Source organism: Phacochoerus africanus, chromosome 5 (genome assembly GCF_016906955.1).
Source record: "Phacochoerus africanus isolate WHEZ1 chromosome 5, ROS_Pafr_v1, whole genome shotgun sequence".
NCBI classification, from domain to species: domain Eukaryota; kingdom Metazoa; phylum Chordata; class Mammalia; order Artiodactyla; family Suidae; genus Phacochoerus; species Phacochoerus africanus.
In genome coordinates, this window is record NC_062548.1 from 23,347,522 (window position 1) to 23,375,147 (window position 27,626).

Genomic DNA, 27,626 nt, shown 5'->3' on the forward strand with positions numbered 1-27,626 from the left:
AATATAGTAACCATCTGTCACAAGCCAATGTTGTTACAAAGTCACTGTTATCTATGCTACACATTTAATCCCCATAACTCATTTATTTTTTACCTAGATTTCTGTAAGTCTTATTAATTTCCCTGGCCTATTTCTCTCATCAGTGCACCCATATCCCCTCTGGCAACCACCTCTTTGTTTTCTGTATCTATGACTGCATTATGTGTTGTTAGGTTTGTTCACTTGTTTTGTTAGTTTCCACATATAGGTGATATCACATTGTTTGTCTTTTTCTGACATTTAACTGAGCATAATACCCTGTAGGTCCATCCATCTTGTCACAAATGGTAAGACTGCATTCATTTTTATGGCTAATAGTCCATCTGTGATATATATACATATGTGTATATATCACAGGAGCATGGCTGGTTGTGTGTGTGTGAGAGAGAGAGAGAATCACATCTTCTCATGCATTCATTTATTCATAGATGCTTTGGAAAAATACCCAGAGGTGGAACAGGTAGATTTTCTGAAATTTCTATTTTCAATTTGTTTAGGAAACTCCATATTTAAAGTATATTACTTAAGATATTAATTAATAATGCATCCTACTGCATTTCACCTCATGCTGCAGATATGAGGGTTTTTTTTCCTTCAGTGATACTAGGTTCGTTAAAGGCAGAAAATTTTTTAGGATGCCTATTTTCTCCTGATCCATTTACAGTATCTAGAAATAAGTTCTTAAAATTCCTTTTTGTTAACTTTCGGTGATTATTTATAATTGCTATCTCGAGAGCAGTATTTTCTATAAGGGTGAATAATTTCATGTGACACTGAATGGAACACATATAAAGAGTATAAAAGCAATTTTAATAAAATCATTTGCATTACAAAGCAAACTTACATCCGTGTTATGGACTCAATTGGGGCGACAAAGGCTGGAATGCAGAGAAAAGAGACAGGACCTGTGGGAATGCATAAAAGGGCAGATTTTATTACCAAGTCCAGGCTCAAATGGCTCATCACACAACAGGACAATAAAGTGAGAGGTGATACACAAATGTTGGCTAAAGAAATAGCAGCTTTATTCAGAAAGCTAGCAGACCAAGAAGCCAGTGGAAAAGGGTCCCAAAGACTTTCTACTAAAAGGGGTGAAGGTGTGGCTGGTTGTGGCCAACTTCTTGGTGCCAGAATCCTTTGTTCTTGCAGCTGTCCATGTAGGTCTGGTCACAATGGTTCTGTGAACACCCAAAAAGACAAAGGCTATTCTCTGCAACTTTTTCTCTCTCTGTGAATGGAAAAGTGTTACATACCTTCACAGATCAGAGCCTTGAGAATGGGCTATCCTGTGTATTTCTCATTTTCAGCAACATACTTTTATAAGAGGTGCAGGGCCAGCATGACTAAACACAGACAAGTGAGCACACAGGTTAGGGCTAAAGGAGTAGATTTAACAGAGAGTCAGGTTTGTTCTTCCTGGTTACATCTTTTCTGCAATGGCAGAAAAGAAACACTTATTTGTCCCAAGAAGAAAAAAGAGATTGCTCTAGGGTTTGGTGGGAAGAGGATTTTCCCCAATATCTGAGATTTAATCCCAAGGAAAATAAACCTATAATTATGTGTTCATTCTGACTCTGTTTCTTCTTCTTTGAAGAAAAAATACTTAATTTGTACAGCCGATGCCAAGGAAATTGTATTTGCTGAGATACAACCAAGTGATTTGCAGACTTTTTTTTTTTTTTTTTTGTCTTTTGCTGGGCTGCACCCAAGACATGGGGAGGTTCCCAGGGTAGGGATCCAATCAGCTGTAGCCTCCAGCCTATGCCACAGCCACAGCAATGTGGGATCTGAGCCGAGTCTGCAACCTACACCATACCTCATGGCAAGGCCAGATGCTTAACCCACTGAGGCCAGGGATCAAACCTGCAACCTCAAAGTTTCTAGTTGGATTTGTTAACCACTGAGCCACAAGGGAAACTCCCAGATTTGCAGACTTCTTGAAAATGAACTGTAATGTCATCTTGTTACCCAAGCTGATATGGACATGACATATTTTCAAAGAAGAAATACAAAATATACGCAAAATGTTCATAGGTAAAAAAAATTATGAACAATTTTTGGACTGTATTTAGTAAAGCCTTCAAACTTTACTCTGAGAGATTGACTGAAACTACTGTTAAAGCTGTATATGATTTTAGTACTGACTGAGATGACTACCTCATTAATGTGAGGTCACAGTAAGTTCTTCTGGGGAGGGGATGTGTATGTGTGAGTGAAACGACCGACCCTCTACCTATCTGGAAATGGGTTATAACCACAAATGCAGAGACATTCTTTAAGGATGTTGTTTGGCATGTGATCTAATGCCTTTTTGAGAAAGGTATCCATAGATATATTAAAAGTCATAGCTCTGTTGATGTATGCCTTTGCCGCCAATGTTCAGCACCTTGGAGGCACTTCTCCACTTCTCAGTGGGCATCAGGGGTGAGCAGCCTGCTTTGCCTGGATCTTGCTCTCATCAGTTGCGGCAGGGCCTCATTTCTGTCTCTCACGGTTGGTTATACTTCACTCTGCCCTGTGATTCCCACAGTCCTCAATGTCCTCACTACTGTCGTACTTGGCATATGACTTCTAACCTTCCCCTCTACTCCTCTGGCAAAAAGGCATTAGGTCATGGGCCACTTGTCCTCAGGACTGAGTTTTAACATCTGTCCTGAAGGACTATATTGAGAGAAAACAAGGAGCACTTGGTCCACAAGGGTTTTCTCTTGCTTTCTTCTGAGTCCTAGTAAATACAATAACCGTCATCACAAGCTCCATTTTCGCTATCATGAAACCTTCCAAGGACTAAAAAATATTAAATGGTTACATATTAAATAAATAAAACCCCTCTTCCTCAAGGTTAATAAACCTTACAATAGAAACGTATTTTTACGATTACTGTCCTTTCATCAAATCTTGAATATCACTAAATCATATTTTTGGAAGGAAATTCCTCATAGCTTATCACATTTTCATGGTTTCATTATAGGAGTTTATTGATGTTTAGGTGATCCTATTAAAAATAATTTACTTTGGTTTGGTTTAAAGATTATTTCTGTGGCTTTCTCAATGGTTTGTATAAATATGTTACTAATATTTTTGTCTACAATAACATAATGTATTTTTATATTTAATACCACTTCTTAAGCGGTATTAAATATACGTTTCTGTATGACATTCTCTGAAATTTGATTAATATTCTTTAGCTAGGAACATGGCCCTTTTCAAACAGAAACATACTGAGAACTATTAGTGGATTTTGAGGATCATGGTGATGTATCATGGGTAGTATGTGATTAGAAGTAAGAAGGAAAAGAAACTGTTTATGCCTTGGTTTCTTTTAGTCTCTTAGTGTTGGCATAAATTCTTTCAGGCTGTACACTCATCTTCACCACTTCTCCTTACATATGTGTTCGGCTGATTTGATAGAAGAATCTGTATTTATTTCATGAAGACCAGGATAATTTGCTGCCTAGTTCATTCTGTGATAAGCCCTTTTAAAGATCACATTCAGGAGTTCCCGTCGTGGTGCAGTGGTTAACGAATCCGACTAGGAACCATGAGGTTGCGGGTTCGGTCCCTGCCCTTGCTCCGTGGGTTAACGATCCGGGGTTGCCGGATCGTGAGCTGTGAGCTGTGGTGTAGGTTGCAGACGCGGCTCGGATCCCGCGTTGCTGTGGCTCTGGCGTAGGCCGGTGGCTACAGCTCCGATTCAACCCCTAGCCTGGGAACCTCCATATGCCACGGGAGCAGCCCAAGAAATAGCAACAACAACAACAAAGACAAAAGACAAAAAAAAAAAAAAGACCACATTCAGTGAAGTGCAAACTTCTCAGGAGGAGAAGTTAGACAAAGAAAAGAGACAAAGTATAAAAGGTAAGGAAAAGGAAAGTGGGAGGAAAATAAATGCAAAAATGACAATTAAGAGATATTTCATGTATGGTAAAACATGCCAAATTATTCGTTTTTAAATTCATCATAAACTTTTGCCAAAATATTTGTCTACATAGTTTAATTAGCCATTTAGTAAATATAAATGGCATATACAAAATGGCACAAAACTGATTTTCTTTGTTTTCCTGATTAGCTGGAAGAAAAAAATTCCATATTAATTAAGCCACAGAATCTTGAGTTATCAGTTAAACATGGGGGAAAACACTCAAAATTAGGAAGCTTTTATTGAAATAAAAATACTTAAGTTCATAGATTCAAAAGTTGTGTGATGAATTTAAAATTTATAATATAAACAACTCTTTCATATCAGAATCAAAAAAGCTCAGAATCTAAGTCCCATAGTAATCTATTTTAGGAATTTGAAAACAGGGGCCTGTGGACCAAATCTTGTCTGTCACCTATTCTTTGGTCAAAGTTTATTGTGACACAAACTTTCACACTTGTTTACATGTCTCTGTATCATCTGTGGCTGATTTTGTGCTACAAATATTGAGGTTATTAGTTGTAACATAGACTGATCCACAAAGCCAAAACTATTTATTATTTGACTCTATAAACAGTTTATTGACTTTCTTGTTTATTTAAAACTGTTTAAATATTATTCTAGTTTCAACCTGAATCTTCTAAAAATTTTTTGCAGTTTTTCCTGCCCACACTGTTCTTTGTTTCTGTAGAATGTTGTTAAAATTATAGATATATCCATACCATCCACTGCTTACTTTTTTTACAACTATATTTCAAGCACTTATTGTATGAAGTGAAATAATACTTATTTGATATTCCTTATTGTAAAGACAATGTCACTGAAAAATGCTTTTGTCCATACATCAATATCTACTTATAGAAGCAAGTATATATGATCCATTAGATTATATCCTCAATTCATAAAAAGTGTCATTAGACAAAAGCATCATTTAAAATTTTTCTATATATACTCCCATGATTGTGTTTCTCATTTGTGTTCATTAACTGAAATCCAAAGACAAAACGTCTGTAAACATACACTATATATCATTGCTAATACATTAACCAACTAATGGCAATCTATTCACTAGGGGTGTACACTGGAACGCCTAATTTTGATTAATTGAATACATGCGGAAGGGTCTTCAAGCAAACAGCTAACATCTTGATTTTATAGATAAACTTGAAGAAAAACAATGTCATAAGTTGTGAGATGGATAATACATATTTTGTGAGAAGACAATGTATGCTCATAGTAAGATTGAAGCAATAAATGAAGTATAAGAAGAAAAGAATTCTGCAAACCCAGCAATGAGATAACCACTATCAATATTTGTTGAGACTCATTCAATCCCAAAAGCGCACAATCCAAAAGATAAGGACATGTTGAAATTTCATAAAATAAACCCACCCTTACATCATCAGAACACAGATGCAGAAATTAACATCAATACACCTCAAAAGACCCTAAATTAAGTCTCCTACTAGTTAATATCTCCCAAGGAAAACAACAATCCTGGATTCAGTCAACACAAATTTGTTTTGCCTGTCTTGGAACTTTAGGTAATGGCTTCGTGAAGAATATGCTTTCTTTGTATTTGGCTTCTTTCACTCAACACTGTATTTTTGAGATTTATCAATCTGGTTGCATACCAAATTTGTAAAACCTCATTGCTGTATAGTGTTCCATTATCTGAATAAACTATAACTGGTTTATCTCCTCTACTCAGGAGAAATATTTAGAGAGTTTCCAATACATACAACAAATATTAAAAGACATAAAGGGAGAAATTGATGGGAATACAATCATAGCAGGAAACTTTAATACTCTGCTCACATCAATGGACAGATCCTCTAGACAGAAAACCAGTAAAGCAACAGAGATCTTACAGGAAACAATAGAAAAGATAGACGTAATTGACATCTGCAGGACACTACATCCAAAAAAACCAGAGTACACATTCTTCTCAAGTGCACTTGGGACATTCTCAAGAATCAACCACATATTGGGACACAAAGCTAACCTCAACAAATTTAGAAGCATAGAAGTTATTTCAAATATCTCCTCTGACCACAATGGCATGAAACTAGAAATCAACCACAGGAAAAGAAATGAGAAAAAACCTACTACTTGGAGACTAAACAACATGCTACTAAAATACCAATGGGTCAATGAGGGAGTCAAGAAGGAAATTAAAAAATACCTGGAGACAAATGATAATGAAGACACAACCTCTCAAAATCTCTGGCACACTGCAAAAGCAGTACTCAGAGGGAAATTCATAGCAATACAGGCCTTCCTCAAAAAAGAAGAAAGCTCTCAAATTGACAACTTAACCCTCCACCTAAACGAATTAGAAAAAGAAGAACAAAAAAGACCTAAAGTCAGCTGAAGGGAGGAAATTATAAAGGTCAAATAGGAAATCAATAAAATAGAGATTCAAAAAAACAATAGGGAAATTTAATAAAACTGAGAGCTGGTTCTTTGAAAAGGTAACAAAATTGACAAACCCCTGGCTAGACTCACTAAGAAGAGGAGAGAAAGAACCCAAATAAACAAAATTAGAAATAAAAAAGGAGAAATCACAACAGATACTGCAGAAATACAAAAAACCATATGAGAATACTATGAACAACTATATGCCACCAAATTTGACAATGTGGAAGAAATGGACAACTTTCTAGAATCTTATAGCCTCCCAAAAGTAAATCAAGAAGAAACAGACCAACTGAACAGACTGATTACTAGAAATGAAATTGAATACATCATAAAAACACTCCCTACAAATAAAACCCAAGGACCAGATGGCTACACAGGTGAATTCTACCAAACATACAAAGAGGATCTGGTGCCATCCTCCTTAACCTTTTTCAAAAGGATGAAGAAGAACACTCCCAAAGACATTCTATGATGCCACCATCACCTTAATTCCAAAACCAAAGATACCACCAAAAAAGTAAACTAGAAGCCAGTATCTTTGATGAATGTAGATGCAAAAATTCTCAACAAAATCTTAGCCAACCAAATCCAACAACATATCAAAAGGATCATACACCATGACCAGGTAGGGTTCATCCGAGGTTCACAAGGATGGTTCAACATATGCAAATCAATCAACATCATACACCACATTAACAAAAGTAAAGTCAAAAACCATATGATCATCTCAATAGATGCAGAAAAAGCATTTGACAAAGCGCAACATCCAGTCATGATCAAGACTCTCGCCAAAGTGAGTATAGAGGGAACATTCCTGAACATGATCAAAGCCATTTATGATAAACCCACAGCAAATATAATACTCAATGGTGAAAAGCTGAAAGACTTTTCACTCAAATCTGGAACAAGACAGGGATGCCCACTCTCACCACTGCTCTTCAACATAGTTTTGGAAGTCCTAGCCACAGTGATTAGACAAACAAAAGAAATAAAAGGCATCCAAAGAGGAAGAGAAGAGATCAAACTGTCACTGTATGCAGACGACATGATAATATACATAGAAAACCCTAAGGACTCAACCCCAAAACTACTTGAACTAATTAATAAATTCAGCAAAGTAGCAGGATATAAGATTAACATTCAGAAATCAGTCACATTTCTATATACCAACAATGAAATATTAGAAAAGGAATACAAAAATACAATACCTTTTAAAATTGCAACTCAAAAAAATCAAATACCTCGGAATACACCTGGCCAAAGAGGTAAAGGACTTATATGCCAAGAACCATAAAACTTTAATCAAAGAAATTAAAGAAGATGTAAAGAAATGGAAAGATATTCCATGTTCCTGGATTGGGAAAATCAATATTGTAAAAATGGCCATACTACCCAAAGCAATCTACAGATGCAATGCAATCCCTATCAAATGACCCATGACATTTTTCACAGAACTAGAGCAAACAATCCAAACATTTATATGGAACCACAAAAGACCCAGAATCGCCAAAGTAATCCTGAGAAACAAAGACCAAGCAGGGGGCATAACTCTCCCAGACTTCAAGAAACATTACAAAGCCACAGTCATCAAAACAGTGTGGTACTGGTATCAAAACAGACAGACAGACCAATGGAACAGAATAGAGAACCCAGAAATAAACCCCAACACCTACAGTCAATTAATCTTTGACAAGGGAGGCAAGAACATAAAATGGGAAAAAGTCTATTCAGCAAGCATTGCTGGGAAACCTGGACAGCTGCATGCAAAGCAATGAGACTAGACCACACCCTCACACCATGCACAAAAATAAACTTAAAATGGCTGAAAGACTTAAATATACGACAGGACACCATCAAACTCCTAGAAGAAAACACAGGCGAAACATTCTGACATCAACCTCATGAATATTTTCTCAGGTCAGTCTCCCCAAGCAATAGAAGTAAGAGCAGAAATAAACCAGTGGGACCTAATCAAGCTGAAAAGCTTTTGCACAGCAAAGGAAACCAAAAAGAAAACAAAAAGGGGAGTTCCTGTCGTGGCACAGTGGTTAACGAATCCGACTAGGAACCATGAGGTTGCGGGTTCGATCCCTGCCCTTGCTCAGTGTGTTAACGATCCGGTGTTGCCGTGAGATGTGGTGTAGGTTGCAGACGCGGCTCGGATCCTGCGTTGCTGTGGCTCTGGCGTAGGCTGGTGGCTACAGCTCCAATTCGACCCCTAGCCTGGGAACCTCCACATGCCACAGGAGCGGCCCAAAGAAATAGCAAAGAGACAAAAAAAAAAAACAAAAAGACAACTTACAGAATTCGAGAAAATAGTTGCAAACGATGCAATGGACAAGGGTTTAATCTCTAGAATATACAAGCAACTTATACAACTCAACAGCAAAAAAGCCAATCCATCAATGGAAAAATGGGCAAAAGACCTGAATAGACTGTTCTCCAAGGAAGATATACAGATGGCCAGCAAACACATGAGAAAATGTTCAACATCGCTGATTATAAGAGAAATGCAAATCAAAACTACCATGAGATACCACCTCACACTAGTCAGAATGGCCATCATTAATAAGTCCACAAATAACAAGTGCTGGAGGGGTTGTGGAGAAAAGGGAACCCTTCTGCACTGCTGGTGGGAATGTAAACTGGTACAGCCACTATGGAGAACAGTTTGGAGATGCCTTAGAAATCTATACATAGAACTTCCATATTGCTGGAGGCCCACTCCAGCGGCCAGGGAGCGTACGCTTTTTCCCGAAGAAGATGGACGGACATAGGCTTTTCCATCGGAGACAGCCTCTTTGTCCCTTCTTTCAGGGCGCTGGACTTCTCAAACTTTATTGGCAACAGTGGTTGATTATATAGACAATTTTTCACTACAGATTACATTACAGTGTTAAAGTGTATTGGTTAACTATCACATGGTATAGCAGCTATGCATCCTGTTTTAAGATCTCGACCTTAACTAAACTTAGTGAGTACTTTGAAGAGGCCATAAAACACAAGAATTTAGCATTTACAAACTTTGTTTGTAGACTGGTGTTTATCTTCAAAGCGTTATGGCAGGGAGACAGTGTGAGTAAATATAAACCAACTTAATTAAACTAGCTATCACTAAAACCATATGATCATCTCAATAGATGCAGAAAAAGCATTTGACAAAGTCCAACATCCATTCATGATCAAGACTCTCGCCAAAGTGAGTATAGAGGGAACATTCCTGAACATGATCAAAGCCATTTATGACAAATCAAAGACAAAACTCACAGCTAGGTTTTTTGGATAAGATATGGCTAACTTCTATGGACCTCATTAAAATCCTAACTCTAGGAGTTCCCGTCGTGGCGCAGTGGTTAACGAATCCGACTAGGAACCATGAGGTTGTGGGTTCGGTCCCTGCCCTTGCTCCATGGGTTAACGATCTGGGGTTGCCGTGAGCTGTGGTGTAGGTTGCAGGCGCGGCTCGGATCCTGCATTGCTGTGGTTCTGGCATAGGCTGGTGGCTACAGCTCCGATTGGACCCCTAGCCTGGGAACCTCCATATGCCATGAGAGTGGCCCAAGAAATAGCAACAACAACAATAACAACAAAAGACAAAAAAAAAATCCTAACTCTAAAGTTACTATATAACTAGTTAATAGATAAACACTATGTTTTAACTAAGTTGGATTTAAATAGGGGAAAGGTCCTTCATGGACCTGGAGAATAGACTTGTGGCCACCCAGGGGGAGAGGGAGGGAGTGGGAGGAATCGGGAGCTTAGGGATATCAGATACAACTTGGAATGGACTTACAATAAGATCCTGCTGAGTAGCATTGAGAACTATGTCTAGATACTTATATTGTAAAAGAACGAAGGGTGGGGAAAAGAAAACATATTCATGTAAGTGTATCCTGGCCCTCATGCTGTACAGTGGAAAAATAAATAAATAAATTAAAAAAAAATTTGTGAAATATAAGAATTAGGACTTGACTGACATGACTAATATAAAAAGGAGGGAGGGACTGTGGGTTAAAACCATTGGGAAACCTTAACCTTGGTCTGGAGGTCAGGGTTTAAATCCCTGCTCCACCCCCTTTCTAGCCAGGTGACCTGAGGCAAGTTCACTGCACTTCTTTGAGCCTCAGTTTTCTCATCTGTCAAAAGGGGCTAATGACAGTACTTCATCCAGGAATGGCCTCCGAGGACTGAATGAGAATGCAAAGGAGGCACATACCATGGGACTTGGCAAAGGAAAGCTCTCGGCAAAGAGCAGCAACCTCACCACTTAGAGCTTCGCAAACTCCTTGAGGACTAGACTCAGAACACAACCCCCCCCCTCCCCAGTATCTCAGATATGATCACTGATTCACCTCAGCCCCCCATGGATTCATTCAAAAATATTTACAACACATCTAGTCTGAGCCAGGCACCTTTCTGTGCCCTGGGGGTGAAGACGTAAGCCAAATACACATAAAAATTCAGATCACTAAACTACGACAGGTCATTTGTTTCAATGATAGAGAAATTACATTCTTGGACAGAAAGCCCAGGAGAGGGTCTATTTCATTTTGAAGACTTCAGGACACACTGCAATGAGGGTCCAGGGCCAGGGAGAGAGGGAAGAGGCCAGGAAAGGAAGGCAGTGCCTACATGAGGTCTCCCGCAGTCAGCCCTGCTGTCTGCCAGGAGCTGGTTCTGATGCCACTGGGCTCTGGCTTCCAGCCAAAGCCACACTTACTTGATGCTGTGCAGCTTCCTCGTGATGATCGCTGGAACATTGACTTTCTAAGATGTACTTGGTAGAAGATCCTCATCCTGAGAAAACACACATAGAAATCTTTACAGTTATCTATTACTCACACCTTCAGCCATCATCTTCATGAACCAAGTACTATGCCCCGAAGAGTAATGGCGGGACTTAAGGATTTTCAACCAGGGGAACAATATGGTTAGAAATGTACTTTTCAAGAGTTCACATTTTGGCTCAGTGGTGATGAATCTGACTAGAATTGTGAGGATGCGGGTTTGATCCCTGGCCTCAGTGGGTTAAGCATCTGTTGTTGCTGTGAGCTGCCAAGGAGGTCGCAGATGCAGCTTGGATCCTGCATTGCTGTGGCTGTGGTCCAAGCTGGCAGCTACAACTCAGATTCAGGCCCTAGCCTGGGAACTACCTATGCCACAGGTTCGGCCCTAAAAAGACAAAGAGAGGAGTTCCCTTCGTGGCGCAGTTGTTAACAAAACCGACTAGGAACCATGAGGTTGTGGGTTCGATCCCTGCCCTTACTCAGTGGGTTAAGGATCTGGCATTGCTGTGAGCTGTGGTATAGGTCACAGATTTGGCTCAGATCCCGCATTGATGTGGCTCTGGCATAGGCCAGTGGCTACAGCTCTGATTAGACCCCTAGCCTGAGAACCTCCATATTATTTGGGAGTGGTCCTAGAAAAGACAAAAAGAAAAATAAATAAATAAATAAATAAATAAATAAATAAATAAATAAAGACAAAGAGATAGAGAAAAAGAAATGTACTTTCCAAAGTACGTTGATGTCAGTATAAAGAATGGATGGAGAGGGAAACAAGGTCATTGGAGCTGTCCAGCTAAGAAGTGGTGAGGCCAAAAAGAAAAACAACAGAAATGATGAGGAACCTGAAGTGGCAGAGTGGCGATGGGGAGGGATGAAGGGAGGGGCTAAAAGCTGGTTTGGAAGCAGGACATCACAGCATTTCCCAGAAGGCAGCTTGAGACCTGTTAGAGTCAAGACATCAATGTGGGGGATTGTGACCAGCAGTTGGGGATAACAGAGAAACGGCACATATCCAAAAGCATCCAGGGAATGAGGTGAGTATTATTTTGTGATACACGGATTTCTTTCCAGAATGGTGGAGAACAGAGAGGCGGGAAAGAGCAGGCTCGCTGGGCCTGGGGAGACAGGGTTCAAATCCCAGCTCTACCACTTGTTTGCTGGGAGGCCTTGGGAAAGTCATGAACTTCCTGGGCCAGAGTTTTCTCATTGGAAAAGGAGAGAAACTGGTAACACCTCATGGGGTTGTGAGGATTAATGAGGAAATAGGAGAGGGACACACAGACTAGGGCATCATGTGTGTGCCTCTACCATTTACAGACACAGGTATGTAGAAGCATGTCCTGGCTAGGGACGCACAGTAATTTTCCCCTGTGACCTCAGTTAACAGCAGTGTGAAACACACACACACACACACACACACACACACACACACACACACAGGGCCCTGAATCCCCCTTCTGCTTTTCCTAGCTTAGTCACTGACCACACCCACATCTAGTCCCCTGCTGGTCATGACAGAATTTTCCCATCTCCTCCCTGTCCAATCAGTCACTCAGCCCTGAACGTATGCAAATGTCAGATCCCTGTGTAATACACCTGAAACTAACACAATACATCCAATCTTAGGATATCGCTTCTATGGGGAAGCTAAAAACACAAAAGATACAAATGGCCTTAAATATAAGACAGGAATAGACCCACAGACAGAGCAGAAACACCTATGGTTACCAAGGGGGAAAGGGGATGGCGAGGGACAAATTAGGAGTTTGGGATAAACAGATACACTCCAATACCTGTAAAACAGATAACCAACACGGACCTCCTCTATAGCACAGGGAAGTATACTGAATATTTTGGAATAAGCTAAAGGCAAAAACCAATGAGTATATATATATACTTTTTGGTCTATATATATTATATAGACACACATACACATAAATAACTGAATCTCTGTCCTATGCACCCGAAACTAACACAACACTGTAAATCAATTATAGCTCAGTCAAAAGTTATACCACACACAGAAATCAATTTTCAGCAAATTGCTCAGCCCCACTGCCTATTCTCGAAGGCATCCTCTCCTCAGCTCCCTCTCCAGCTGTGGAGACTGAAACACCACCCCTTTCAGCCTACAGCAGCCCCCACACCTCTAAGACTAAGACTCTAAAACTCCAGGAGACCCCGAGGACCCCGAGAAGGACAGCACAGCATCCTACATCCCGCACAGGACGTCTGACGGTTTGAGGGGCCTGCCCGGGCACGTGCACACTTGCTCCTCATCACAGCTCTGAGGGGGGGATCCCTGTGGAAGGAAGCCTCCAAAAGGCACCCCTGGAGCTGCTCAGATGCAGACGTCCTCTTTTGTCAGCCCTGAGAAAGGGGCAAAAAGGCTGTGGCAAGGGATGCCTCAACATCGGATTCAGTGATTCTCTCCGCCTCCTCTGACTCTCCCCTCTGAGGAGCTGGCAGGGCACCTGAGGCTGGGAAGGCAGCCAAGGCCAAGCACAGCCACCAGGGGGCGGCCAGAAACAGCCACCAGGAAGGGTGGCCCTGAGACAAAGACCCAAGGTGGTCACCCGCTTCAAAGGCCCCCAAGCAGAGACTGCGTCCCCTGGGCTCTGGATCCTTTGGCTGCACAAATGGCTGCACAGAAATGTTCTTCAAGGGACACGAGAACTGAGGCCCCTTAAAGGGTTTCACTCACCCTTTATTCTTTGCCCCATTCTTGCTGCTGCCTGGATATGGGGATCTTGGACTGTCAGTCTTGGGCCCCTGGGATCTGATGGAGTGAGCTCTCAAGGCCATGGTCCCTGAAAGCCTGTGACTCTCGGCTAAGCCTCTCCAGGCACGGCTGGGGGGCCACCCAGGGGGAAGTGTGAGGCAACTGGACCAACAGACAGACTTTCCCTGCCCTTTTATAGAGATATAAAGCTCTAAGACAGGGTTTAGCAAACGTTCTGGAAAGAACCAGAAAGGAAGCATTTCAGCTGTGCAGGCTAGGGGGTCTCTGTCGAAGCTACTCAGCCCTGCAGTCCGAGTGCTAAAGCAGCCAAAGATAAGGTGTACATAAATGGGAGTGGCCACATTCCAATAAAACTTGATTTACAAAAATACATGGTGGGCTGGATTTATCCTGTACAACCTCCCCTCTCAAAGAGCAAGCCGGCGTAATATTTAAAACACACACACACACACACACACACACACACAGAGAAAGGGAGAAATTTTAAATTAAAAAATAAAATAAAATAAAACTCAGGAGTTCCCTTGGTGGCTCAGTGGCTACCAAACCAAAACTAGGAATCATGAGGACACGGGTTCAGTTCCTAGCCTCCCTCAGTGGGTTAAGGATCTGGCATTGCCATGAGCTGTGGTGTAGGTCACATAAGTGGCTTGGATCCTGCACTGCTGTGGCTGTGGTGTAGACCAGCATCTGTAGCTCCAATTTGACCCCTAGCCTGGGAACCTCTGTAGGCTGTGGATAGGGTCCTAAAAAAAAAACAAAACAAAACAAAAAACACAAAAAACCACTCAGATTCATATAATCATCAAACAAAAGAAAAAACTTCCACAAAGGACTCTGAGGCCCTAAGCTATTCCCCTTGTCTCTGACAAGCTTTTTCTTGGAAGGGGCACCTTGCCCCGATGTACCTTGCTCAGAAATTAAAGTCTCACGCTTAGAGTTATTAACCCACCTCCAAGATGGGGGTAGGAAAGCAAACCACATGAACACATCCATAGGGTGTCAGCCATAGGCAGGAGCTCTCCAGCAGGCCCTCTTAACACCAGCAGTGCACACACTCTTACACCGCATTCTGTTCCAGATGCTTCCACCACACCAGGGGCACGACGTAGAGACACAGCTGAGACACAGAAAAGACCACCCCACCCCACCCCACCCCTCACAACCCCAGGGCTGAGGGCAGAGGAAAAAGAAGGGAATCCGCAGTTTGATGGGCAGAGGGCAGCATTTGCTTCACGTCCCAGTACCGAGGGCTGTCTAATTTGGGGGAAGACACAAACCTTCAAAGCCCCACTTCCCGCATATGTGTAAGTGCCTGGCTGCTGCCCGCCCCTCCGCACCACAACAGCTCTCGGGTTAATTCAGGAGGTCCTCTGTGTAAAAGCACTTCCTACGTGCTAGTTATCTCCTCCAGAAGGAAGAATGCAGAGGCAAACGGTAAACACTAGGGCCACGTCGAGGCTACGGATTCTCAAGGAAGGAAAAGGTTGGGAGCGCTGATGACCAAAGACCTTCCTATCCAGTGAGCTCCTGAGGGACAAAACAGATACTGTGGGTCAGGTCACGCCTACGTGCCTCTCCACTCTACAGTTTCTCTTGGTCTAAGTCTGCAAGAAATCTGGAGAAGTGCATGTGGCTGTTACTGTTACGTCACAGACCTGACAGAACCAAGAAAAATCTGTACACACACACACACACACACACACACACACACAAAGGAAGGAAGAAGGAAAGAGAGAGAAAGAAAGAAAATGCAATTAGTGACATATCTACAGGGAAAAGGTTTGGTGATACAATTCCAGCCCAGGAATCAAACACCAGAACCTTATCCTGGTTCTGCCACTAACCGGCCCCAGGGCTGCTTTCCTGGGAGTGTCATTACACCTGCCCTTCAACCCTAATGGTGCAGTGGAGGAAACAAGTTGGCAGATGACTCCAGAGGGGCTCTGCATCGTGGAATCACTACCCAGCCCTGCAAGGCGCCAAATATTAGGGAAGACTGTTATGATGACCAAAAACCTTGCATTACTGTCCAAAGGACAAACGCACATTCCTGGTCTCAGCAGTTCCTCCCACTGGCACAGAATTTCTTCTCTTGATGTAGTGCCCCAGACACCGAGGGAAATGTACCCAAAGATGTGTGTTATAACCCCGTTTAACAGGGCGGCTTAAGAGCAAAAGGTGAGAACCAACCCACATGTCTCCCCTAGGGCCCTGCTGGGATCCAGTACCAGGCTGATGGGTGGTGTTGGGGGTGGGGAATCTCAAATAGGGTGGAGACAGGGTGACACTGCCTCCTTTTTGTATATACATTTCAATATACATACATATTTTCCAAGTTTCCTAACCAGGTAATTTCGCAAAACGAAGTTTAATCCCCTGGAGAGAGAAGAGGGGACATTTTCATGTACCTTTAACCTCCAGAAGGTGGTATCCATCCCAGCCCCAAGGTTTAGAATTTGACAGTTGCATCCTGTCTTCCGTAGAAACGCCTTGATAAGCTGACTGACACCGTGGACACGAGCAAAATATCCTAGAGACAGACAGAGATGCAAACGATCACTCGGTGACCAAGGAAGTAATCCCTGCAGAGCCCACTGCACTAGGAGAGCAAGACACATGCTATCCTTCTTCAGGGTCAGCATTTATCTGGAGACTTTCTGGGAGAAATGATGTTCAAATCTCCTTCCTTTCTCCCTAAAAAAAAAGAACAGGAGTTCCATCGTGGCGCAGTGGTTGGCGAATCCGACTGGGAACCATGAGGTTGTGGGTTCAATACCTGGCCTCGCTCAGTGGGACAGGGATCCCGTGAGCTGTGCTGTGGGTCGCGACTCGGATCTGGCATTGCTGTGGCTCTGGCGTAGGCCGGCGGCTGTGGCTCCGATTGGGCCCCTGGCCTGGGAACTTCCACGTGCAGCCATAGAAAAAGCAAAACAACAACAACAACAACAAAAAAAAAAGAACAAAAAAAACTACTGGAACCAAAACAAGTATGAGCTCCTTAAGGGTGGAATTAACCAGCTTAAGAAAAATAAGATGGCCTATATTGCTACTTAGGAAAAATGTTTTCTGGCAAAACATCTGATCTAAACGGTCCTTTTGGAAATGTGCTTTTTCGGGCTCTAGTGAAAGGGACTCAGTCCTGTGATAAAAATCAAACTTGTGAGAGCACATGGAAAATAATGTTTTGGGGTCAGGAAATTGGGCAGATGGACGTCAGAGCACAGAAAGCCACACTTCTTATCGCGGTCCCCTCGCTCCCGCCCTGTCTGGCTTAGAGCCTCTGTGTGGATAACGTGGCATCACAGGCGGGAGGGGGACACAAGCCAGTGGCGGCCTAACGAGACTGGCCTTGTTCAGCTCTGGGGCAGGGGGAGCTGGGACAGAGGAGCTGGGAAACACCGAAGGGGGACAGGAAGACGGACTTCTGCCTGTTCGGAAGGCCTGCTGCTCAACTGTCACCACGTCAAGAGTAAAACTTGAGAGCAGCATTTGGAAACTTGTACTGCACTTGACAGAGGGATTTTATATCTGCTGAAGCTACTAATAAGTTAGGCTTCTATTCTGCATGTCTCTTCGTGACATTTTGCTAGCAAGTCTTTGTTTCTTCTTTTTTCTTTCTGCAGCTGCATCTCGAAGTTCCCAGGCTAGGGATCAGATCAGAGATGCAGCTGCCAACCTATGCCACAGCCACCGCCACACCGCAACCCTGACACATGTGTGACCTACACTCCAGCTTTGGCCAATACCCGAGCCATAACCCACTGACTGAGGCCAGGGACTGAACCCACATCCTCCTAGAGTCTACAGCAGGTCCTTAATCCACTGAGCCACCACGGGAACCCTGCAAAGCATCTCTCGCTGTATTTTACAGAACCTCATCCACAATGGATTCCCTCTGGGGACAGGAATACGTCCTCAGGGCAGATGTTTGGGAAGCCCTTTCCTGCTGGGCTCCAGGTCCCCGATCTCCAGATGCAAACCCAGGAGAGGACGAAGGAAGGGGGCACTCAGCCACTGGCCATGGAGGGTCCCTGCCTCTGGACCATTCATGAGGCAATCTGCCTCCAGAGCCCAGGCGGGAGGATGCAGGCCTCGTAGCCAGGCCTTGCCCAACCTAACTGATGCCTGGATTCATCCGAAGCTCAAAGTAAATACCACACCCTTCTCCTCAGGAGTCACCATTGAGAAGTTTCTCTGCATTCCATACACCACTGACCTACAGGACCCATCATGAGGGCCAAGCGGCCCTGCACACCCAGGAACTACAGTCCTGGGTTAGTTTCTCAACCCGGCTGAAACGAAGTCACACTCCTGTCTCAAATCCTTCCGTTTCACTGATGGAAATTACATGCCGAGGACTTCCTGTTGTGGCTCAGCAGGTTAAGAACCTGACTAGGATCCATCAGGATGCGGACTGGATTCCTGGCCTCACTCAGTGGGTTAAGGATCTGCTGAGAGCTGCGGGGTACACTGCAGACAAGGCTTGGATCTGGCATTGCTATGGCTGTGGTGTAGACTGGCAGCTGCAGCTCTGATTTGACCCCTAGCCAGGAACGCCCATATGCCAGGTGTGGCCCTAGAAAAGGAAAAAGAAAGAAATTACTTGCAGAACCTGAGAGTGTTATGAACATTTTAACAAGGTGGCAACAACGACAACAATTATCCCTTATGTGGACAGTTCAGAGTAAAAGACAGATCAATGGCTTCTAAGCATATAAAAATCATTTTCAACCTCACCCCAAGAGAAATAGAAAACAAAAAGAGTGCACATTTATCATATATCAGACGAACAAAGATTACGTTTCCTAAGAAAGGAGTTCCCGGGCGGCCTAACATCTTGGATCCATTGCTGTCACTGCTGTGGTGCGGGTTCAATACCTGGCCCAGGAACTTCCATGTGCTGATGGTATGGCCAAAAAATACAATTTCCTAAGGCACCATGCTGGTGAGGAAGTTGGAAAGTGTGCACGAAAGCACTCTCTTTTTCAGACTGAATCCCTAGGAGCTCCCTGGTGGCTCAACAGGTTAAGGATCTGGCATTATCACTGCTGTGGCTCAGGTCACTGCTGTGGTAAAGGTTTGATGCCTAGCGTACATGCTGAGGGTGCAGGCACTTAAAAAACAACGACAACAACAGCAATAAAAACCAAGAAGGAATCCCTAATCCCTAAAACCTCAGACCTCTCAGCTGATGAGCAGATGCGGGGGAGGGAGAGGGTCACTTGCCTCTGTTAATTTCGGGGGCCTTCCTCTCTTTAGACAGTCTCACCAAATGCTGGATGTAAGGGTCCTGCCAGTAGCCAATGCTCACCGCAAATCTGGAGACAATGGAAAAAGAAGCAGGTGAGGAGAGTAGGTCAGGCCAGGTTCCACGGCCAAGTTCCCAGGACCCAAGTAAAGGAGCCACAAGAAATAATGTATTGACCTCAAAGGCCAAGTCCCACCTAGTGCCCCAGCACCAGCATAAACAGGCTTCTCCATCCACCTTTCTATTCCCAGACGCTGCCCCTCACAGTGCCCACCATGCTCGTTTCTTCCCTCAGATCACACATTCCATTCCCAGGACCCTGAACATCAAGTAACCCCACGTCCTACACCACTCAGAAGACCTGCAACCATGTGCTCACTCAGCAAACGCACTGGCCAGAGCTGATCACAGCCATTTCATCCACCAAGAGTGTGGTTTCCAGGGGAAGGGAGATCCCAAAATAGTGGGCCAACATCACTAATAACTCCCAAGGAATTTCTCCGGATTTGTACGCACCTGTCATTTCCTGTCCCTTAAGCAGGTCCAAGGAGGGAAACCAGGAACACTTACGCAAAGCAGCTACAACTTGGGAAACGCTAAAGAAGCCCAAACTCGGGAGTTCCCGTCGTGGCGCAGAGGTTAACGAATCCGACTAGGAACCATGAGGTTGCGGGTTCGGTCCCTGCCCTTGCTCAGTGGGTTAACGATCCGGCGTTGCCCTGAGCTGTGGTGTAGGTTGCAGACGCGGCTCGGATCCTGCATTGCTGTGGCTCTGGCGTAGGCCGGTGGCTACAGCTCCGATTGGACCCCTAGCCTGGGAACCTCCATATGCCACGGGAGCGGCCCAAAGAAATAGCAAAAAGCCAAAAAGCCAAAAAAAAAAAAAAAAAAGAAGCAGCCCAAACTCTATCCTCCTCTACACTACCAGGATTTAAAGCGAGAGTGTTCCAACCTGGGGAGCTGAGGCCCAGCTGGCCCCTGAAAGTCTCCTGCCACCATGAGTGGAACCAGCCTGAGGACAAATGACAAGTCATAGAAGGAACCTGGATCCCTAAGGCTTCGTCATGCCCCATGGCCTGGAGCCTTCTCTACGTCCCTAGGAATATGAGCAAGTTGACGGTGAGACAAACAGGTCTTTACAACTCAAGACAAATCGAGCTGGGCTTCTGCTACTTGCAGCTTAAAGCATCCTAAGTGATATCCTAATAACACAACCACTTCCACATTGCTTGCTAAGTAAGTCCAAACTTAAGATGTGGGGCAGGAGGGGGGCATATGCTGGATGTCACCCATTAGGCTGTCAGCTCCTCGATGCACACATCACATCCTTCCTTTCCTTTTCTTCACGTCCAGCAACAAGGCTTCCTGCTGCCTGGACTGCAAGAGGTGCTCAGTTTGGTACAAACACATCAACCCCTCCCCGCTCCAGCCTCTCCCATCCATGTTTGCACATCCATACACACCCAGGAGGAAGCAGGCATGTGCAGCTGCTCAAGGCAGCAACTCGACACAGCCACACACAAAGGACTCACTAAAGCACACAATTCACTACAAGCCCAGGCTAGGCTGTCCAAGGAGAACAGAGCACACCTGCTCCCTGGTCTGAAACAGCGCTTCTCAAACAAGGAGCTGGGACTCATTCATATCCTAAAATCCCGGTAGCTTAACTGGAGCTCCACAATTAGTATAAGCAGTGTAAGTGCCCCAGATTCCCTCTTCTTTTGAAGGTATTTTATTTGGCTAGTCCAGATTCTTTGCATTTCCACACACATTTAGATTCGATTTGCTAATTTCTTACAGAAAAAGAAAAGACAGCTAGAGTTCTGACTAGGACTTAAACAGCTAGTCTTCTGTAATGCTATACTGTAAACGATATTTCAAATTCTCATTTTCCTGTGCATGCACAGCTATTCACAACACAGGTGTCGCACAAAGGAGTCCTAGCCAGAAGGTATCATGACCTCCAATAAGGTGAAACCAACGCGATCACCAGCAGCAACAATGGGCAAAGGACTCCAACAGTCCATTCGCAAAAGAAGATGCAGAAATGGCCAATAAGCACCTGAGAAGTACGCACTTGTCACCAGGGAAATGTCACTTAAGACCCAAATGAGATGCTAGTTCACATCCACTAACAACAATGAATGAATGTTTAACAAGGATATGGAGCCACTGCAGTTTGGATACATTGCGAGTGGGAAGTGTAAACTGATAGACCACTTTGGAAACTCATCTGGCAGCTAAATACATACCCACCCTATGACTAAGCAATTCCACTCCTAGATATCTATCCAGGAGACATTTCAGACTGCTACTACAATGTTCCCTGCAGCCTGTTCACAATGGCCAAACACTAGATCCAACTCAAATCTGCACCACCAGGTGAACAGAACCAATCGTGTTCTGTTCACACAACAACACAAAAAGAAGCACGTGATTTGACACGGACCACGATTCTCTCCCTGACCAACCTGTCCCCTGCCTCCTCTGAGCTGCTCCTCCACTAGACCTCTGCCCGGGCTTAGAAGATAAAGGCCTGAGCAAACACGAACGCAGCTCAAAACCGCTCAAGGCCACATCACCAGGATGACTCCAGTTCCCCTTAGAGGGCTTGCTTGCTTGCCTGAGAAAACTCCAGCCTGCCAAAAGAACTTACTCTTTGCTCCAGGTAACACCCTGTCCCCCAGTTAGCAAAGCCAGATGCTTTCACGTGGACCAACCCCCTCTTCCCCATGTTCCGTGCTTTGGCTCTGACTCCAAAGAATCCCTGCTTCCCCCTCCTTCCTCCCTCACTCTCCCTTTAAAACACTCTCTCTACAAACTGGAGTTGACTTGAGTTCATGCTGGATTCTTTTCTGCATTGCAATCACTATTACTGATTAAAATCTAACCTCACAACTTTAATGAGTGTCCAGCTTTGTTCATCGCTGACAACGGGTGTTTTATCTTCGACAACGTGTGAAACATGGATGAATCCCCAAGAACATGTTGAGTGAAAGAGACACAAAAAGAACGCACGCTGCATGACTCCATTTATCTTATACTCGAGAATGGGCAAATCTATTCAGGGTAGCCAAAACCAGAAAATATTTGCTAAGTAAGGGTAAGGAGACTAACTAGAGCTAAAAACGGAACTTGCTGGGTTTTAGAAATACTTTATATCCTGTTTTGGGCAGTGATACACAAAAACATTCCACTGTCAACACTCATCAAACCGAACCTTCATATTCTGTATAAATGATCTCCCCCTCTCTCCCTCACACCTGCCACCTCTCCCTCTCTCTTCTGTCTTAAGAATACCTGAGCGGGAAGTTCCCGTTTTGGCTCAGCGTGTTAAGAACTCGACATCGGGGAGTTCCTGTTGTGGCTCACTGGTAACAAACCCGACTAGGACCCATGAGGACAGGGGTTCAATCCCTGGCCTCGCTCAGTAGGTTAAGGATGCGGCCTTGCCATGAGCTGCAGTGTGGGTCACAGACACAACTCAGATCTGGCTTGGCTTTGGCTGTGGCACAGGCTGGCAGCTACAGCTCCCATTCCACCCCTAGCCTGGGAACTTCCACATGCCACAGGTGTGACCCTCAGAAGACCCAAAACCAAAAAAAGGAAAAGGAAAGAGAGCTTGACCTTGTCTCTGTGAGGATGCCTGTTTGATCCCTGACATTGCTCAGTGAGTTAAGGATCTGGCCTTGCCACAAGCCTTGGCATAGGAGGCAGATGTGGCTTGGATCCAGTATCGCCATGGGGGTGGCAAAGGCCTCAGGTGCTGCAGCTGATTCCACCCCCAGCCTCGGAACTTCCACATGCCACAGGTGGGACCTTAAAACAAACAAACAAACAAACAAACAAACAAAAACAAAAAAACAAAAAAAAACCTGAGGAAATTCTAGATGGGGGAAAAAAAAGATGAGGGATGTAGCAAATCCTCCCAGGTCCCTTCCCAGCTCCCAGTCCCTCTTCTTCCCAGGAGGACCCCGATTTTGTCTGAGGCATCCATCTGCACTAGGAGGAAGTCTTACCTCCCCACACTGTGCTCCATTCAGGAGTGGGGCCGTGTGTCCTAACTCTGGCTAAAGAGCTCTTAGTTCACAGAAGTCTTCAGGGCAGGGCTCCCCAGAAAGCTCCTGCTCTCCTGATGAAAGGGGGCACACTCAGACACACACGCCTCTTGCTAGTATCCCCTCCTTTGCTTTCCTCCTGGAGCGCAGCTGCTCACACGGTGCTCCAGGAAGCACAGCCTAAAAACAATTCTGACATCCCTGCAACAAATCCGTTTTTAACCTGCAAAGCAAGCTTGCGGAGCCTTGAATCCATTCACAACGGAGCAACTTTCTAATCAGAAGTTTTCAGACAGTGGAGTTCCCTGGTGCCACAGCAGGTTAAGGATTCAGCACGGCCACTGCTGTGGCTCCCGTTCCAGCCCTGCACCAGGCACTGGAGCATGCCATGAGTGTGCCCCCAACCAAAAGAAAAAAAAAAAAAAAACAATGTGTGTGACCAGACAAAAAAATACTCCGTCTCACTCTTGATTTAGAAAAACAAATCCTCTTCCACCTCACACCAGTCACAACGGCCATCGCCGACTGGGCCATTTTGCTGTACAGCAGAAATTGACCCAACATTGTAAATCAACTATAATAAGAACATGTTTTAAAAAAAGAATGGCCATCATGAATAAGTCTCCAAATAACAAATGCTGGGGAATGTGTGGAGAAAAGAGAAGCCTCCTACCCTGTTGGTGGGAATGTAAAACTGGGGCAAGCAGTACAGTGGGTCCTCAGAAAACTAAATTCAGAACTACCATATGCTCCAGCAATTCTACTCACAAAACCTGCATTCAAAAAGATCCATGCACCCCATGCTCACTGCAGCCCCAGTCCCACGCGCCAACACAGGGAAACCACCCAGAGGTCCACTGACAGATGAATGCATCAAAAAGACATGGCACACATACACAATAGAAAACTACGGAGCCATAGGAAAGAACAAAATAATGCCACCTGCAGGCAACATGGATGCAACCAGGAATTACCATACCAAGTGAAATCAGAAAGACAAGTACCACAGACATCACTTCTAGGTAGAGTCTACAATACGGCACAAATGAACCCACCTATAAAACAGACACTCTGTGGTTGCCAAGGGAAGGCGGGAGGGAGTGGGATGGACTGGGACTTTGGAGGTAGTAGATGCACACTCCTACACTTAAAATAGATCAGCAATGCGGTCCTGCTGTGTAACGCAGGGAACCCCGTCCAGGCTCTTGGCACAGACCATGATGGAAGATAGGACGAGAAAGGCAACATAGGCAGGACTGGGTCACTGGACTGGATGGTAGAAATGGGCACATCGTAAATCAACTCTACTTTAAGGAAAACATTATCATCCACCTGCCAGTATTGTTACACACAAAAGCAGTACATCCCATCAGAAGAGTTCTAACTTCTGGATTGTAGGAGGGATGATGGAGAGGAGGAGGAGGAGGACAAAGGGGGTGGGGATGATAACAAGGACTCATTCTGAACACCTACTATGTGCCAAGCACTGTGGGAAGGGCTCCACCTTTAATCTCAGCTACCCTCTGAGACAGATAACGGTATTTATCTTGCACAGGAGGGCTCCTTACCAAAGGATGCAGCAAATTCAAGCAGAAATTACAGACCTAACTCAGGGGCTAACTGGCTTTTGAAACATGATTTGTAGGGACCTTAGACAGCTGTAACTCAGCGGGGCAGGAACCACCTGACTCGCAGCTACAGCAGTGACTTCAAACAAATAATATTCAGGCTGCGGGGAAATCAAAACCACCAATAAGAGGAGTTCCCGCTGTGGCGCAATGGGGTCAGGGACACCCCCACAGTTCCAGGAGGCAGGTTGAATCCCCAACCCCACACAGAGTGTTAAAGGAACTGGCGTTGCCAAAGCTGTGATCACAACCATCTGATCTGATCCTAGGCTTAGGAACTCCATGGGCCACAGGGTGACCAAAAATAACCCACTGATTAATTATTTTAAAAAACTAGCAATACGCAGTTATCGAAGGCTTCACTTAGGGCCAGATCCTCTGCTAACCTTTGCATGGATCATCTCATTGGATTCTCACATGCAAAGGGCACGCTACCATTATTATCCCCAGCTTATTTTATTTTATTTCATTTTATTTTGTCCCCACCTGTGGCGTGCAGAAATTCCCAGGCTGGGGATCAAACCCAAGCCACAGCTGTGACAACTCCACATCCTTAACAGCTGGGCCACCACGGAACTCCTCTTAGAGCCATTCTACAGACAAGGAAACAGAGGCAGAAAGAGAATAATGGGCCTACCATTCTGCAAGGAGTCCCCAGTCAACAAGATGACTCTGTGACAAGCCGTAACGGTTTAACGTGTTCCCCTGAAGCTGCAGAAGAACCACAGAACTTGAACGTCACTGGTCCTGGACAATGTCCACAGTCACTCACCTGACGACTCTCACCATCTCTTTGCCTGGTTTGTTCACATAAGAGAAAACCCGGGGCAAACAAAGCTTGGATGAAATGCATCCAGGGGGCAAACAGGTCCGGGTTTTATGGCCCCAGAACCTATGTCAGAAGATTCTGATTCGGCATCTTCAGGATCCAGAGCAGGCCCTGAGCACCTCTGCACTTCTTTTCAAAGTCCCACAGGCTATGCCGATGGGCACTCAGGCCTGGCAACGAGATTCCCCGCAGTGCCAAACCCTACCTTCCCCACAATGGGAAGCGGTCTCAGGACACGCGGGCCTTGCAAACTGAGGCAGAGAAGAGCTCAAATTATGACAACTCTCCAACAGAGGGTCAAGGAAAGGCAGGCCCGCATTACACTATTTCTCTGCACTGTTGAGTCCGAACTATTTTATACCAAACTTGTCCTGTTTTAAAGTAAGCAACGTAGCCAAAACTGTTACCAGCAACTTTTTTTTTCTCTTTTTTCGCCGAGCCAGCAGCATGTGGGGGTTCCCACGCCAGGGACTGAACCCCTGTCACAGCAGTGACCTGAACCATAGCAGTGACAAGGCCATGTTCTTAACCCACTGCACCCCCAGGGAACTCTACCAACAAATATTACATAAACCAATATTGCCAACACAAACGGCAGTCCCTTAGGTGGCCCCAGCTTCCAGGAAGGTCATTCAGTTGCTCTAACAGTCCACACTCCCTCCTGGCTCTGCCACAACACCCTCCTACATCCCTGTTTCCTTTCACCCTCCTTTCTTTGCTCTCTTCCTTCCTTTCTTGCTTTAGGTCTTCTCTTCTCACACAAACATCATCCACTCAATTACAAACTCCAAGAGCACGTTGTTTTTCTCAGCACTCAGCACAAAACTGTAACTATGTTGCTATCCCGGTAATTGTTTGCTTCCTGGCCTTTCCAACTGGAGTGAGTTCAGACACCACCTCAAACTTGCTCGTTACCGGTTCTCCATCACAAAACACCACAACTCGCCAACTGAAGGGCCTGGAACAAATTAAACTCTGAATTGTTGTTGAACGACAGGACGAGTGGAGGACACTCAAGTGTCATGCTTTCTTTTTCACGCCTTCAGATCCATGACACACACCTGTGCTCACCACGCACACCCACCCCCCTCACACACACACACACATAGCCTCCACCACACTCCTAATTCTAAACTCCCTTAGCAAAACCCAGAGCTCTGGAGAATACAGGCTCCGCATGCAAATATGTGGCCCTGGACAGGCCATTCCCCCCCAGTAACTAGCCGGGTTTCAGGAGCACGACGGGGATCATGACAACTCCCAGGGGAATCTAACTTATACAAGAGCAAGAACCTGCATTTCTCCTCCGAACCCATCAAGGCCGCAGTTATGACTTGCTTCAAGTGTGTGTCCAGACCAAGTCCGCGCCCACCTTGTTCACTGCCTTATCCCAGTCAAGGTATCCCCAGGCTTGTACTGTGTCAGGCACACAACAAACGTTACATATTATTAGTGAAGTAAATGAGTCCCCGCTCTGAGCAGGGGTTCACAGATGGCCCACAAGGGAACGCGTACCTTTTGGGTAAAAGCCCACTCCGGAGACACAGGCCCGCCTCCCACCTAGGCCCCACCACCCAGGGGAAACCGGCCCCTAACCCCGCGCCGCGCCAGGTACCGCTTGCACAAAGAAGCTTCTTCGCAACTGCCACGCACGCCCTCGTCCTCCGCGTCCGGAGGGGAGGAAGAACAGGCGGTAAAAGACGGCCTCCTCAGGCTAGTGGCCATGGGCGTGGAGGGTGCGGAGGGCTGCATCCACCGGGGGCATGGAAAAGGCTCGAGGGACGCCTGGTGAAGAAGCGAGCCGCAGAGAAGGCAGGCGAGAGGAGCAGGGCTGCACCTGGCTCCGCTGGCGCGGCTCAGTGACGCCACCCTCCACAGCTGCGCCAGCAACCTCCCAGCGTCTTCCTTTCTCCACGGAGGGGCTCCTTGGACAATTTCCCCGCCCCCTCAG

The 27,626-nt window shown here is 45.0% G+C and overlaps 1 protein-coding gene across 2 annotated transcripts; it reads right to left on the bottom strand.

Moving 5' to 3' along the window:
• Positions 1-828: 828 nt before the first annotated feature.
• Positions 829-27,626, bottom strand: LOC125127364 (leucine carboxyl methyltransferase 1-like). Of its 2 annotated transcripts, none has more exons than XM_047780273.1 (5): positions 27,291-27,626; positions 19,139-19,230; positions 16,321-16,442; positions 11,100-11,176; positions 829-944 (listed from the first exon to the last, which is right to left on the bottom strand). In XM_047780273.1, the coding sequence occupies exons 1-4, from the start codon at positions 27,425-27,427 to the stop codon at positions 11,147-11,149; spliced, it is 381 nt and encodes a 126-aa protein (XP_047636229.1). In that variant the 5' UTR covers positions 27,428-27,626; the 3' UTR covers positions 829-944; positions 11,100-11,146. The 2 variants fall into 2 exon arrangements, with proteins under 2 accessions (XP_047636229.1, XP_047636228.1); XM_047780272.1 differs by having other exon boundaries at positions 829-1,217.

Bases quoted from the DNA above. Each gene is read 5' to 3' on its own strand.
- LOC125127364 (XM_047780273.1), bottom strand. From the start codon at position 27,427: ATGCAGCCCTCCGCACCCTCCACGCCCATGGCCACTAGCCTGAGGAGG. The intron at 16,443-19,138 runs GCAAGTGACCCT...GTCTGTCTCTAG, and splicing joins GGCCCCCGAAATTAACAGAG to GATATTTTGCTCGTGTCCAC. The intron at 11,177-16,320 runs GTACATGAAAAT...GTGTTTTCTCAG, and splicing joins CCACCTTCTGGAGGTTAAAG to GATGAGGATCTTCTACCAAG.